This window comes from Megalops cyprinoides, chromosome 25, assembly GCF_013368585.1.
Source record: "Megalops cyprinoides isolate fMegCyp1 chromosome 25, fMegCyp1.pri, whole genome shotgun sequence".
In the NCBI taxonomy this organism is placed as follows: domain Eukaryota; kingdom Metazoa; phylum Chordata; class Actinopteri; order Elopiformes; family Megalopidae; genus Megalops; species Megalops cyprinoides.
The window spans coordinates 784,165-797,070 of record NC_050607.1 but is presented as its reverse complement, the minus strand read 5'-3'; the positions used below and the strand labels follow the sequence as shown (position 1 = coordinate 797,070).

At 49.0% G+C, this 12,906-nt stretch overlaps 1 protein-coding gene across 2 annotated transcripts in view; it reads left to right on the top strand.

Moving 5' to 3' along the window:
- Window positions 1–8,762, top strand: part of rfx4 (regulatory factor X, 4) — a 26,192-nt gene extending 17,430 nt beyond the window's left edge. The window contains exons 12-18 of one of the 2 annotated variants that reach the window (XM_036520262.1): window positions 700–794; window positions 1,523–1,640; window positions 3,011–3,130; window positions 3,457–3,615; window positions 4,134–4,296; window positions 4,704–4,842; window positions 8,425–8,762. In XM_036520262.1, coding sequence (XP_036376155.1) covers window positions 700–794; window positions 1,523–1,640; window positions 3,011–3,130; window positions 3,457–3,615; window positions 4,134–4,296; window positions 4,704–4,842; window positions 8,425–8,697 — 1,067 coding nt within the window. In that variant the 3' untranslated portion in view covers window positions 8,698–8,762. Of the gene's footprint in view, window positions 1–699; window positions 795–1,522; window positions 1,641–3,010; window positions 3,131–3,453; window positions 3,616–4,133; window positions 4,297–4,703; window positions 4,843–8,424 lie in introns of both variants that reach the window. The other variant, XM_036520261.1, reaches the window with a different exon arrangement.
- Window positions 8,763–12,906: the final 4,144 nt, after the last annotated feature.

Here is a 12,906-nt window from a genome sequence, read left to right as displayed (position 1 = left end):
GGTTTGACAGCCCTAGAGCACATTGGTCCCTTTCATCCATTGTGCAATGATTCCCACGACCAGGACGGTCAGACTTTAGTTCTGGTGACTGAAAGGTTAAAGGCGTTCATTCCACTCTCTGGCACCCCCGGGAGCGTCTCTGATGCCTGTCAGAGCGGAGCCCGACGCAGCCAACCTGGAGAGGGGCAGGAGAGTGTGCATGTAAATACAGTCCTGCCTGGAGTAATCCTTCATAAAAACATCATATTCCTCACTGCTTTCACATCACTGCCGATGCTTTTCACTGTGGAAATGTTGTCACTGCGTTTTAATATAAAACTCAGATTATTACCTTCTAAGAATGACTGTCTGAATGATTGACAGGCCTAAAGTGGCCCTTCTGTGCCTCAGTGCTGCTCCAGTGAGCTGTGTTTCCGTCCAGTGTTGAGTAACGGCCTTCTCATTCCCTTTACTCTGTGTTGCCAATAAAAGCTTGCAATTACATTAACATAATATTGTCATTTCAACCCACATCTGATCACTGGAGTCCCTTTTAATCCTCATCTCCTACAATCCACTTACTTTGTTTTGATGGCAAGTTCACACTCATGGCATCCCGTTCAGCTGCAGTCAGTAACGATCAGCCGGTTTCCCTCTGCTCCAGCAGAGCAGCAGAGCTATGCTGGCTGGCCGGGTAACGCCTGTCCCCTCTCCCTGCAGTGTACCAGGAGTTCGACCGCCTGCTGGAGGAGCAGTCCCCCATCGAAGCCTACATCGAGTGGCTGGACTCCATGGTGGATCGCTGTGTAGTGAAGGTCAGTTGAGGTCACTGATGGTCATGTGATTGGGAGCTCCCCCTGATTTGCACAGCAGAGGGTGAATACATGGCAACCTCAGAGACCCTGGCAACAATAGCAGGGGTTAGGGTGCTGTTTCGGAACTTATCTCAGTAGGAGAGATGAATGGCAGAAGATAAAGAGACATTTGGTAATTGTTTTCCATTCAGCCAACTGGCTTCTGTTTATAATAGTTGTATAACCAACTATTCTGAATTTTTTTTTTGTTGGAAAAAAAGATGAAGTAACAATTAACAGTTTGAACAAGCAAAATGACAAAATCACACATTCACAGTTTAATGTGTAGTTTTTGAAGCAATCTTTATTTAACAGAGTTAGCCTGCTCTACATTTTTCTAAATTGATAAGCTGTTATTTAATCACTGCTGAATCCCTTTGGGTCTGTCGCCTCAGAAGCGAAGCATGCATTTGAATGGCACGGAGCTTTTGTGTCAGGTCTGCTCCTCTCGTTCTCTAAGTTAATGATGTCTTTATCCACACCACTCATCCCCATTATGTGCCAGATATGGGCTTGTTAAATTTGGTTGCCAGGGAAACCAAACAGCCTTAACAGACAATGTTTAGAGGGGGGAGAGGGCTCCTGAGGAAACTTGACTTGACGACTTGCTCGGTCCTGAGGGTTAAAGCCCTACCCGGGCTCCCCGGGGGTTAACGGCTGTCCTGTTGTCATGGAAACCTCACTCGCAGGTGGCGGGGAAGCGCCCGGGGTGTCTACAGAAGGTGGCCCAGCAGTTCCTGCTCATGTGGTCCTGCTTCGGCACCAGAGTCATCCGGGACATGACACTGCACAGTGCGCCCAGCTTTGGTGAGTCCCAGGCCACGCCCACTGCAGAGGCCACACCCACAACAGAAGCCACACCCACAGAGGCCACTACATGTCCAAATATGACACCGGACATGCTGTAACTATCTTATTTAGCAGTCACAATTAATGGAGATGAAATGAAACATCTCAGGCACAGGGAAGAGCATGTCCTGGTAAAACCCCATGGAGTCTGATGCACCTGCTCATGTGGAGCTGAAGCAGGTGCATCAGTGTGAGCTGCCCGCTGTTCAGCTGCTGGTTGAGCCCATCAGTAAAAGCACAAGGCCATCAGTGCATCAGAGCAGGGTGATGGCAGTGTAAAGTTGCCCTTTTGGTTTCTGTTAGCCAAGCCTGACAGCACAGCCAGAGTCCACAGCACCCCCCCCCCCTTCCCCTTCCTCTGTGTGCGAATATGAAAGACACAGCTGGGCGCGAGGTTTGGGTAAGGCAGCCCCCTCCCCCCTCTGTCCCGCCTGCGTATGTGTGTGTTTTATGATGTGCTGTGTGGTGCCCCCGCTCTCTGAAAGGCAGCCAGTGTCTCTCATGTGCCGGCTGAGCGTGCCGGCCCTCACAATGAGGCCACTGTGTCACCCTGCTTCCCCGGCACGTCTCTGTCACTTCCTACCCCATCCCACCGGCATATGTGGAAGTGACTGTTCAGAGAGAGAGAGGAGAGAGAGGGGCGAGAGAGAGGGAAAGAGAGGGGGGAGAGGAGAGGAGAGAGAGGGTGAGAGAGAGAAAAAGAGAGAGATTTGGTTTGTTTCAGAGTTGTGTGTGATGGGGCTAAGGCCAAGCCTGCTGCGCTGCCCTGTGTGACTGTTAGCATTGGTGCTGACGCACCTGTTCCATGCCAGTTATTCTACACTGGTGAGGAACAGCAGGGTGTCAGCGCTGATGGACACTGTCCGGGTGGCATGGACAGGCACAGGGCTTGCTGACGTGTGTTCCTTGCTTTGGCTGCATGGTCATTCCTGTTCATGCCAGTTGTCCTCCACTGTATGAGTTTGGTCTGAGGAGGACACCGCGAGGCAAGCACGCTCGAGCAAGACAGGGCCAGACTCGAACCTGGGACACCTGCACCTACTTTAAATGCTCTTTTCTTTGCCTGTGTGATGTCATGCACATAACCCTGCTGTTGTATGTTTTCTGATTTGCTGTTGTTGGTCGTGTGTGCACATCCTCTGTTAGGCTGCAGTTGTGAGGAGATAAGCTGTGATGACCTCTGAGAAACTTTGTCAACAGAAAGAGATCTGGGGGGGAAATCTGGTGACCTCCTGGTCTGAGGACCTGGTACCGTGACACCCCACTGATCCAAGGCAGAGCAGAGGCATCCTGGGAAACTGAGTCTTACTTCTCGCTCTCATCGGCAGGGTCCTTCCACCTTATCCACCTCATGTTTGACGACTACGTGCTGTACCTGCTGGAGTCCCTGCACTGCCAGGAGCGAGCCAATGAGCTGATGAGGGCCATGAGAGGAGAGGGCAGCACAGGTGAGGGCCAGCCACAGCCCAGCACTGATCCTGGATCAGCTCCACATCTGCACAATAAATGGCCGGGTGTAAAATTAAGGTTCGATGACGCAGGTCCTGGATAAGTTTCAGGTTCAAGGCAAGACTCTGTATTTGGGAAAATGATCTTGGATCTGTTGTTTGGGGAAAAGCAGCCATGGCCATTTCTGGAAGAGAGACGTGGGGTTTGGGCTCATGTAAATATACCTCATTTGTGTGACCTGGATAGCTAAAGATTGAAGAGGCAAGAGGGCAGTAGCCCCGCCTTGCTTGCAGATGATTGACATTTAAGGTCTCCATTCCAGCAGACAGGCCTGAGGAGGTGATGCTGATCGAGGCCACACCTCCTGCCACATCCCCGGGACCCTACTCCCCGGCCAAGTCTGTCACCTCTGTGGGGGTTCCCACCGCCCACTCCCCAGGGGCCGACCAATCCCCAGAGTACCCGGGTGTCACGACAACCACAGGTGAGAGACTTGGGAAGCGTTGCTGGAGTGTCAGGTGTTAGTTAGATTATTTACCCATAGGTCTGATGGCACTTTGCTTTGGTTCTTCTTTTTATGTAAAGCACCTATGTAAGAGGTTTAAATGTACCTAAATCTGTCTAAAGCATGACTGTACTGCTGTCTCCCATAGCATGTCACCCACAGCAGCTTTAAAATAAAGCAACCCTCAAAGGATTTTATATTTTTATATCTATATTCCCATATCCCACATACAGCCCCAGCAAAGCCTTAAGGCCTGTAATGATCTTTAAGGAAAGGCCTCAGCTGGATCCTTCAGTGGAGCATTTAGCCTGAACTTTATTGCTTTATTGCAGTGCATACAGTATAATGACATTCTGTTGTATGATGTGAAAGGCAGCTCCGTGCAGTGCATGCTGCTCCAGTGCAGCTCTGAGTAGCATGCAGCTGAGGCTGCGCGGGGGGGGGTTCCTGCAACGGGCCGCTCCTCATCGCGAGGCGTGTCTCTGTGTCTCTGGCAGGAGCGGTGCAGTCCTACACCTGGTCCCTCACGTACACGGTGACAACGTCAGGGGCCACGCCCTCGGACAGCAGCCAGCAGCTCTCCTGCATGCGGGGCGGGCCGGCGCCCCCGCCTTCCTCCACCCATAGGATGCCCGTGTACCCCCCCCGCGACGAGCACGGGTAAGACTGGCCCGGGCTCGCTCACCCTCGCTTCACACTGGCAAATCTAGCTCTGTATTTACAGACATTTCGGGGGTCTGCAAAGCCCATGCCTGTGGGTGGTGCTCTCCCACTTCCAAATGTGCAAGTGTGAAACCTGGCTCTGTGCCTCCGTCTTCCTACCCCTGTCCTCTGCTCACCCACATTGCCTTGTGAATAATACGTTCTGTGAAAAAACACTCCTGGATTCTCTGCCTGTCACACACCCACCTCTTTCCTCCTTCACACAGCATGCTGCTCTCTCTCACAGATCTTTCCCTCCCTCACAGAAGGCAGAGTAATGCACCTTGGTCTGATATGAGCATATGAGGGGCAGGAGGGTGTTTTATGTGCTGGTCAGAGCCTGACTTGCTTTTGTCACACCTCAGGTACACTGGCGGCTACAACTACGGCAGCTACTCCAACCAGCACCATCACCCAATCCAGAACCAGTACCCCGCCCTGACCCACGAGCCCAGCATCACCGCCCCCCTCCACTACCCCACCTACCACCGCACCTCCACCCAGGTCAGTCACCAACACCGGCCCCAACAAGCAACCCTAACCCTAACCCCCCGCCTCAGAGAGCTGTGGGTGCTAACATCTGTGTGTGTGTGTGTGTGTGTGTGTGTGTGCCTGTGTGCCTGTGGTGCGTGTGTGTGCATGTGGACATGTGTGGGTGTGTGTGATTATTATCCCTGGTCTATTGCTGTTAGCATTAGCGTTGTTTTGCTGGTATGAAAGGCTGCTGGTGAGTTATTTGCTCACCGTGAATACTGTGCATTACATGGTTTATTCTGGGGGGGGGGGGGGGGGCTCTCAAGGCACACACAGGGACCACATTAACATTATTCTGAAATTAACATTTGCATTTTACTGACAGTATTCGCTTAGATAGTGTTAACAGCTGAATAAAGTTTTAGCCACTAAAGTACAGTCTAGATAGACGAGAAATTTCATGTGAGGAAACTGGATGGAATAAAAGAAACATTGATATGTTTTTCCACTGAACAGTAGCATTGTAAAAACTTGGTAATAACCACAGTGAGGAGATCAAGTGAAGCCAAGTATGGAAACAATGTTTGCTGGGTCTTGCTTTAGAAGGCAAGAATGTTAGAGAAAAGAATTTGCTTTAAAACTTCTTAAATGATTTTGTTTAGCTAGATGTAGGCACACACTGGTCTTTTTCCATTTTACCTTGATGACAATAGCCTGCTAATATTTTTCCAGGCTGTGTATTAAACTGAGAAAAGCGCGGTGCCATTATTTCCCCAAAGTTAGTGCTGGTGCAGCGTAAATTCCACACTGACTGTTGAGAAAGGGGTTGGAGTCGGAGAGGAATGTTAATATGGAGGTTAACCAAAGCTGGACTCATTCACATGCAGATGGTGCATTTCCCCGAACAATGCAGAGAGCCCGGGCTGTGCGGGGGGCTGGGGGGGGCTGCGAGGCAGGGGAGGGGGGGCCAGGCCCTCAGAGTCCCCCACCTCTCCGCTGTGGCCAGCACACAGCTGGATGGGCTAGGTGAAGCACACACCTGGCAGGGACATAACTTTCCCACGTTGCGGTTGGAGGGTGAGATTGTGCTGGGTTTGCCGTCCACGGTCAGCTGCTGTGTCGAAGTTGCTAGGGTATGTGGAGCGTGTCTAGAGGAGTGCTTTAATTCTCTCTACAGTGTAGGAAGCTACCACAGAACCACACTGGAAAGTGGTAGTAGAGTGTGGTACTATACTGTGTTAGCATAGTGCAGTATTGTAGTGCATTAGTATAATGTCGTAGTAGAGTGTGGTAGTATAGTGGAGTATAGTGTCGTTGTGGTGGTACAATGGTGCGAGTGTTGGACCTGGTCTGAATTGCAGGGTGAACACAGTTAGTGTAGCTCTGAGTTAAGCTGCTTCTGTGAAGCCCTCAAATAAACCAGGACCTGAGCATCTACTGAAAACCACATGCTATAGCAGGGGAAGGCACATCAATTCAGCTAGGAATGTCTGTGCTAAAGGAACTGAAAGAAGGCAGAGAGAGAAATATTCAAAGAAAGGAATAGTATGCTTCATAAAAGTCTTCTTATGTCAAATAATGCAAAACTGTGAGAAACTGCTAGGGGAAGGACAGACAGCTTCACCAGTAAAGCAGTGAGTGTCAGCCTGTCATAGTCTGAGGGACAGTGAGAACCAGTTTAAGCATTATATGTTCATTGGCTCAGATCTGAAGCCATTATTTATGTGTTGTTTGTTCCTTTTTTCCTTTTTCTTTTTTAGTGTATGTATACATATGGTATGGATGTGTGTATGTGCCTATTATATGCTTCAACAATATTTACAAAACGTATTTCATGCCAGTAAAGTGAATTTGAATTTGAATTTGAATGAGAGAGGGAGTCAGAGAGACAGAGAGAGAAGAGCGGTGGGGGAGTGTGTGGAAGTAGCTGTGTACTGTTAGCCAGAACGAGTGTGAGTTGACCCTTATAATGGTAATTTCCTGTCAAGAGCCCTCCGACAAACATTGCCTTTGTACTGGGAGGAGATCAGTGGAGCCCAGTGTTTTGAAGCGGGAGAGCTGAAGGCTTCTCAATGCTCCGGATGTGGTGTTGTGAAAGGTGGAGCAGCCAGATCTCTGAGCAGGCCCAACCGCGCCTCCTCTCCCTCCCAGCTCAATGGCTGCTTCATGTGCCCGGGCTCACGGCTAGGAACAGGGCAAAGGGTGATTATTAAAACATTGTTATTCAATGCTTCCCTCTCTGTGCACGAACAAGAGGTCACTGAGCTGTCTGTCCTGCCCTTTGACCTCTGCTGACGGCCTTCTTTCCGTGGTCCCATCTCTCATAATAGCCCCGACTGTGGCCTGTTTATATTTAGAAGGCTAAAATACTTACTTCCACTTTGTTTCTTGAAATGGAGCTTAAATTGGGAACAAAGTACCCGCTTTGTGTGCAGTGTGGAAACGCTCAGAGGAGACCCGCTGCAGGACTCTGCAGGCAGGACAGAGGATTTTTAAAGAGCTGCACATTCAGACCGTCTTGTCTGCTGTTTTCGGGCAGTTACCCAAAACTAAAAAAAATATGGCCAGCTGGCCACTTAGCTCAACCTGTAGTCTGTACACAGCTGGCCATTGAAAGTTGAAAACAATGTTAAATCTACACTGTGAAAAATGACATCCAGAACTTACAGCCAAGGGAACCCTTCTCACAAGGGCTCTCCTGCTGAAGTTCTCCTTTCTCTGGCTTCCAATGGAAATACGCTAAAACAGACCTGATGCGTTTGCTGAACTTTTGCACAGTGTGTCAGTAAATGAGTTGAGAATTGTAAGGGATTGTAAGTGGGAATCTGTAATGGGTTCATGCTGTAAAGGTGTGTCTTATTGCATGTGTAAACAGCATCATCAAAGCCCCACCTCCACAGCTGCAATATAAAACCCCACAGTCTCACTGTAAAGCCCCACAGCCGCACTGTAAAGCCCCACAGCCGCACTATAAAGCCCCACCTCCACAGCTGCAATATAAAACCCCACAGCCGCACTGTAAAGCCCCACAGGGCAACTGTAAAGCCCCACAGCCGCACTGTAAAGCCCCACAGGGCAACTGTAAAGCCCCACAGCCGCACTGTAAAGCCCCACAGCCGCACTGTAAAGCCCCACAGGGCAACTGTAAAGCCCCACAGGGCAACTGTAAAGCCCCACAGCCGCACTGTAAAGCCCCACAGCCGCACTGTAAAGCCCCACAGCCTCACTGTAAAACCCCACAGCCTCACTGTAAAGCCCCACAGCCGCACTGTAAAGCCCCACAGCCTCACTGTAATGCCCCACCTCCACAGCCGCACTGTAAAGCCCCACAGGGCAACTGTAAAACCCCACAGCCGCACTGTAAAGCCCCACAGCCGCACTGTAAAACCCCACAGCCGCACTGTAAAGCCCCACAGGGCAACTGTAAAACCCCACAGCCGCACTGTAAAGCCCCACAGCCAAAGCTTCTCAGAGACAGAGAGTGGAAAAGAATTGGAGAGATTACACTGTGACAGCACACTAACCCCCCTGCAGGATGCTAGATGTTATGAGTGCAGTGTAGGGCAGGTCGGCTGCAGGCTGCGTGCTGATTGGCTGTGCTCTCTCTTGCAGTACCCACTCAACAGCCAGATGTCGCGGATGGAGCCATGCCTGATGGGCGGCGGCCCCCGCCTGCACCCCGCCCCCGTGGCCCCGCGGTGGTCGGACGTCCCGCCTGTCAGCAGCTGCTACCCGAGCCCCCCTGTGCACTCGTCCCGCTACCCCCCGGCAGGGGACCTGTACTCACCCCTGGCCCCGCGCAGGAACTCCGAGTACGAGCACGCGCAACACTTCCCCGGCTTCGCCTACATCAACGGCGAGGCCACGGCGGGCTGGGCCAAGTGAGCGGCTGCGGCGGATACGCCACTCAACAGATCCTTTAATGCCAAATCCCTCCACCCCCGCCCCGCCCCGCCCCCCTCCCCCCCGATTGCAGTCGGACGGCTCATACAGAATATCATAACATCCCGTGGGGGAAGTGGGCCCTGGTCATAGGTCATAGGTCACAGGTTGCTACCCAGCTGGCAGGAGAGGCACGGTGAGACACGGTGAGGCCGCAGCGTTACCGGCCGCATGGCTGGCTTCTCCTGCACTGTGCAGTGCTTCAGTCCGGGTTGAACTGAGGAAGGAGCCGTGGAGCTGAGTCCGGCCCTCTTCTCCCACCTCAGGGAGGTCAGAACCGGGACAGGGCAAAACACGAGGGAGGTAGACATTGACCCGTCTATTGGAAGAATACTGCCAATACCTTTTTCTGAGAGAGTTTCGTTGCATTTTCGTACACCTAGTCCTTATAAAGAGATTCAAAGCTGTGAAAATATATGTTATCTGTCACAGGCTTTGCTGCTCTGTTTCTGGGAGGACCGACTGTAGACATATTTTCTGTCACCTTGTAACATGGTGTGCTTTTTTTTGTTGGTTTCTCGTTTTTTTGTTGCTGTTGGTATGGATTGTTTGGTTTTATTTGGTTAGAAAAGGATTAACCTAGATATGTGTGTTGTAAAATGCACTTGAAGCTACAGTGGACCTATTACCCTATGGGTAAGCATAAGAAGTTAAGGAAATCAAAATGTAACTCTAAGAACTCTAGTCACTTTTCTGTAAATAAAAGCACTCTTGACAACATCTGTGATGACGACAGTCATGGTTTAAACTCATATTTGTGGATATATTTGTTGCCACATAAAGATCATTAAACCCCAGTTAAAATGTGCAAATGGTTTTCATTTATTTTTCTCCTATGTGAAACATCTGAGGAGCATCAAAATCAGCAGTGTTTAGGACTGCACCTCTCCCCTGTAAATCAACACAATACCATGAAATATCTTTATTTCAAGGGAATAGTTGTTTATGAAATCCCCTGAATTAACACTCTATTGTTGGTTATTGATTCATATATTTAATAAAAAACGACTGGATTGCCTACTAACAACAATATTAAAACCACATTAAAGATATTGCTTTGGCTCACACACACTAAATGCTTGTCAGTGTGTGTGGCCAATTAACTCAAACTCGGTGCTGTGCTTATCTGATATTTTAATGTCCCAGTTATTAAAATGCTTAGTATTTCTCCTGGACACAGAATATTGTTTTTATCTAATGATAATGACAAACTGGTAAAAAACAAGCATGTCTTTGTCGCATGATCCAGGGGGTACATGGTGTCACTGACAGGTGATCTGAGGAGGTGACAATGCCATTTATCTGTACGAAAATCAACATTTTTCAAACCTCCCCCCAATGAGACCAGTGTTGAGAAAGGAGGCAAAATCCTTGTATGTATGTGTGTGTGAGTGTGGGTGTGTGTGTTTGTGAGGGGTTTGGGTGATTGAGACCTTTTTCAATTAGCTTAGTGCCGAGTGGGATGGTGGATGTGGAGGAGAACTAAGAGGAGAGGGCCGCGGAAAGAATTACATTTCTAAGGAGAGAAGCCCCCCACTGGGTAAGGTCGTCACCCCTCGGTGCCATGACCTTTGACCTTTTACCCCTGGGGTTTTGTTTGGGGGCAGGTCTCCTGCCCAGTGGCCCTCTCCCCCAGCGCCAGTGAAAGTTCACCAGCAAGGCCTGCTCACAGGAAGCCACACCGGGACAAAGGTTGGGAACATGGGAAAAGCACACATCCATCAAAGCCTCACTGCCTCCTCCCGAGCCAGGCCACACCCCTTCATTGCCAGCAACGCAGTCAATGCAACACAGTCAGAGTGCGCAAGAGAAACAGGTGTGTTAGTGTGAGCAAGACAATGACTTGTGCAACGTCCACAGTGCATCGGTCAGCATGCTTTAACCATCACTCCTCTTGCTTGTTTTGGACTCGTCCTGTTTGCTGAGGTGCTTTGTTGGGATGGCTGAGTGGTCTGAGGTTTCCCCCTTCGCACACACTCATCCATTCACCGCAACGCTTTCTCCTTCTCTCGCTCTTTTACTGACGCACGCATTCACTGTCTTCCTTCCTCATTGCCCCCCCCCCCCCCCCCCCCCACACACACACACACACACACACACACACACACACAGGCTGATCTGAAAATGACCTCATGTCTGCTGTCCGGGCAGCAGCTCTCTTCCTGCTGTGACTCTGTGTGAGTCAGAGAGAAGCAGCCACATTCCACTCACATTTTCTCTTTTAATATCATCTTACCCTTTTTAGACACTTTCGAAACTACAGTATAGTGATCTGAAAAGTACAAATCCAGGAAAGGACATGAATGGTTTACATGGCAAAGTAGCTAAATTAGGGATGAGAACATGCTGTACAGGTCTACAGGTTAGAAGAGACTTTTGTATGCCTGTAACATTATCAATACCCAGCTGTGTGGTTTAAACAACACAGATTAAGATTCAGCCTTAATTTTTTTGTTTAAATCTTCAAATGTTTTCATGAGATCTGACATTATAAGATAGATTTGCCTCCCATGGGGGGGGGGTGATTTTGAGCTGTCAGTCATGCAGCAGGATCTTCACGTTGGTTTGGGTGACCTGACAGCACTGGCTCTGTAGCTAGGCCCTTATCGGATCTTTTTTTTGGGAAAGATGCTGGTGGGCTGAGAGCCAGTGGGGTGCAGGGAATATATGCGACCCATCACGCTTCAGTTTCAATAAGCGCCTCAAAGAATGCCTTTCATTCAGAAGTGCTCTACCAGCAAAAACGCCACCGGGATTGTGACATCACTGGCAAAAGGAAGGCTCCACGCTCCCGTGAGGTGAACCCGGGACCGCTGCGAGAGTTTGCACACACGGCGCTCAAAACAAGAGGCCTACGCCTCAGATGATTGAAAGGATTCAACAACAAAGGCACTAATTGGCAATAAAGGAGAGGAGAGGGGAGAGATAAAGAATTAAGACTCAGATAAACCACTTTTTACTTCATATGCAAATACAGGAATGAAATGAAAAGAGGTCTGAATGGCTGGCGATAGGAAAAAAACAAACAAAACACCTTATTAGCACATTAATGAGCAGCAACCGGGCAGCGCACGGAGCATGGCCAACACCAGCCAGGAACGCAGCAAAATGAATATACTGTACAGTGTGCAATGTGACCCAAAAAAGACCAAAAACACAGACACCCACAGAAAAAAGACAAAGGGAAATTCAGTCCAAAATTACAAACATCTACAAACACTGGTCATTAGACATATTAAGGAACACATGTGTAATGATGAGCGCAATGCAAAAAGCTTCATCTGGATCTACTATTTATTAAGGAAGGACGAATGAAGCTGGTCTCTCGGTAAAAATGGTTGTGATCCTTTTGCTTTAAAAAACCTTGTTTTAGGGGGGCCAAAATATCAGTTGGAATAAGAAATCGTATCAGATGAATAGGTCATTGTGATGCTTGTTAAAAGGGATGAGAAATCATGATAAAATATAGCCAGACTTGTTTTGGTCCTTGTTCAAGAAAGCAGAGGATTGTACCTCTTTTAACAAGAAAGGAGAAAAAGCCCAGGGAGAGAGCAACAGAGAGGCATTTTTGACGGACTCCCTGGTGTGTGCTCACTGAAGCGTCCTCTTATCTGTGTGTTTTTTAATGTCAATGTGAAGAAATTAGAGGTAGAAAAACATTCCTTATTGAAAATATCCTCATTTCCTTATTACGAATGTGTTCTTTCATTTACCTGAATTTGTCACTGGTGTCATGCACCTTGGGTTCAGCTGCACAGTGTCCTTGCATCATAAAGGACATCATAATTTTATGTGACAGCAGGGGCTATCATAAACACGATATACTGACATAAACAATGAACTCAGTTAGCGAGCTGTTCCTACAGATCTGAGAATCCATCTGATTTCACAATGTTCACTCTGCTCCAACATTCCTGAATGTGCTCTCTGTTGTAAGCTCTGGGACCGGGTATTTCATGCGCTGTGCCCCCATGGGCCCCATATGCAGACGTCAGCGCCCTCACTTCAGCCTCAAGAGTAAGCAAGGAAGACCTGAAATTTACAGGAAAAACGATGACACCGGATGGAGGGAAACCACACCCCTGTTTGAATAGCGTAAACGCTGTGCATACTGGTGACTGCAGGCACAGTAAAATTTTAATCGTTTTTATT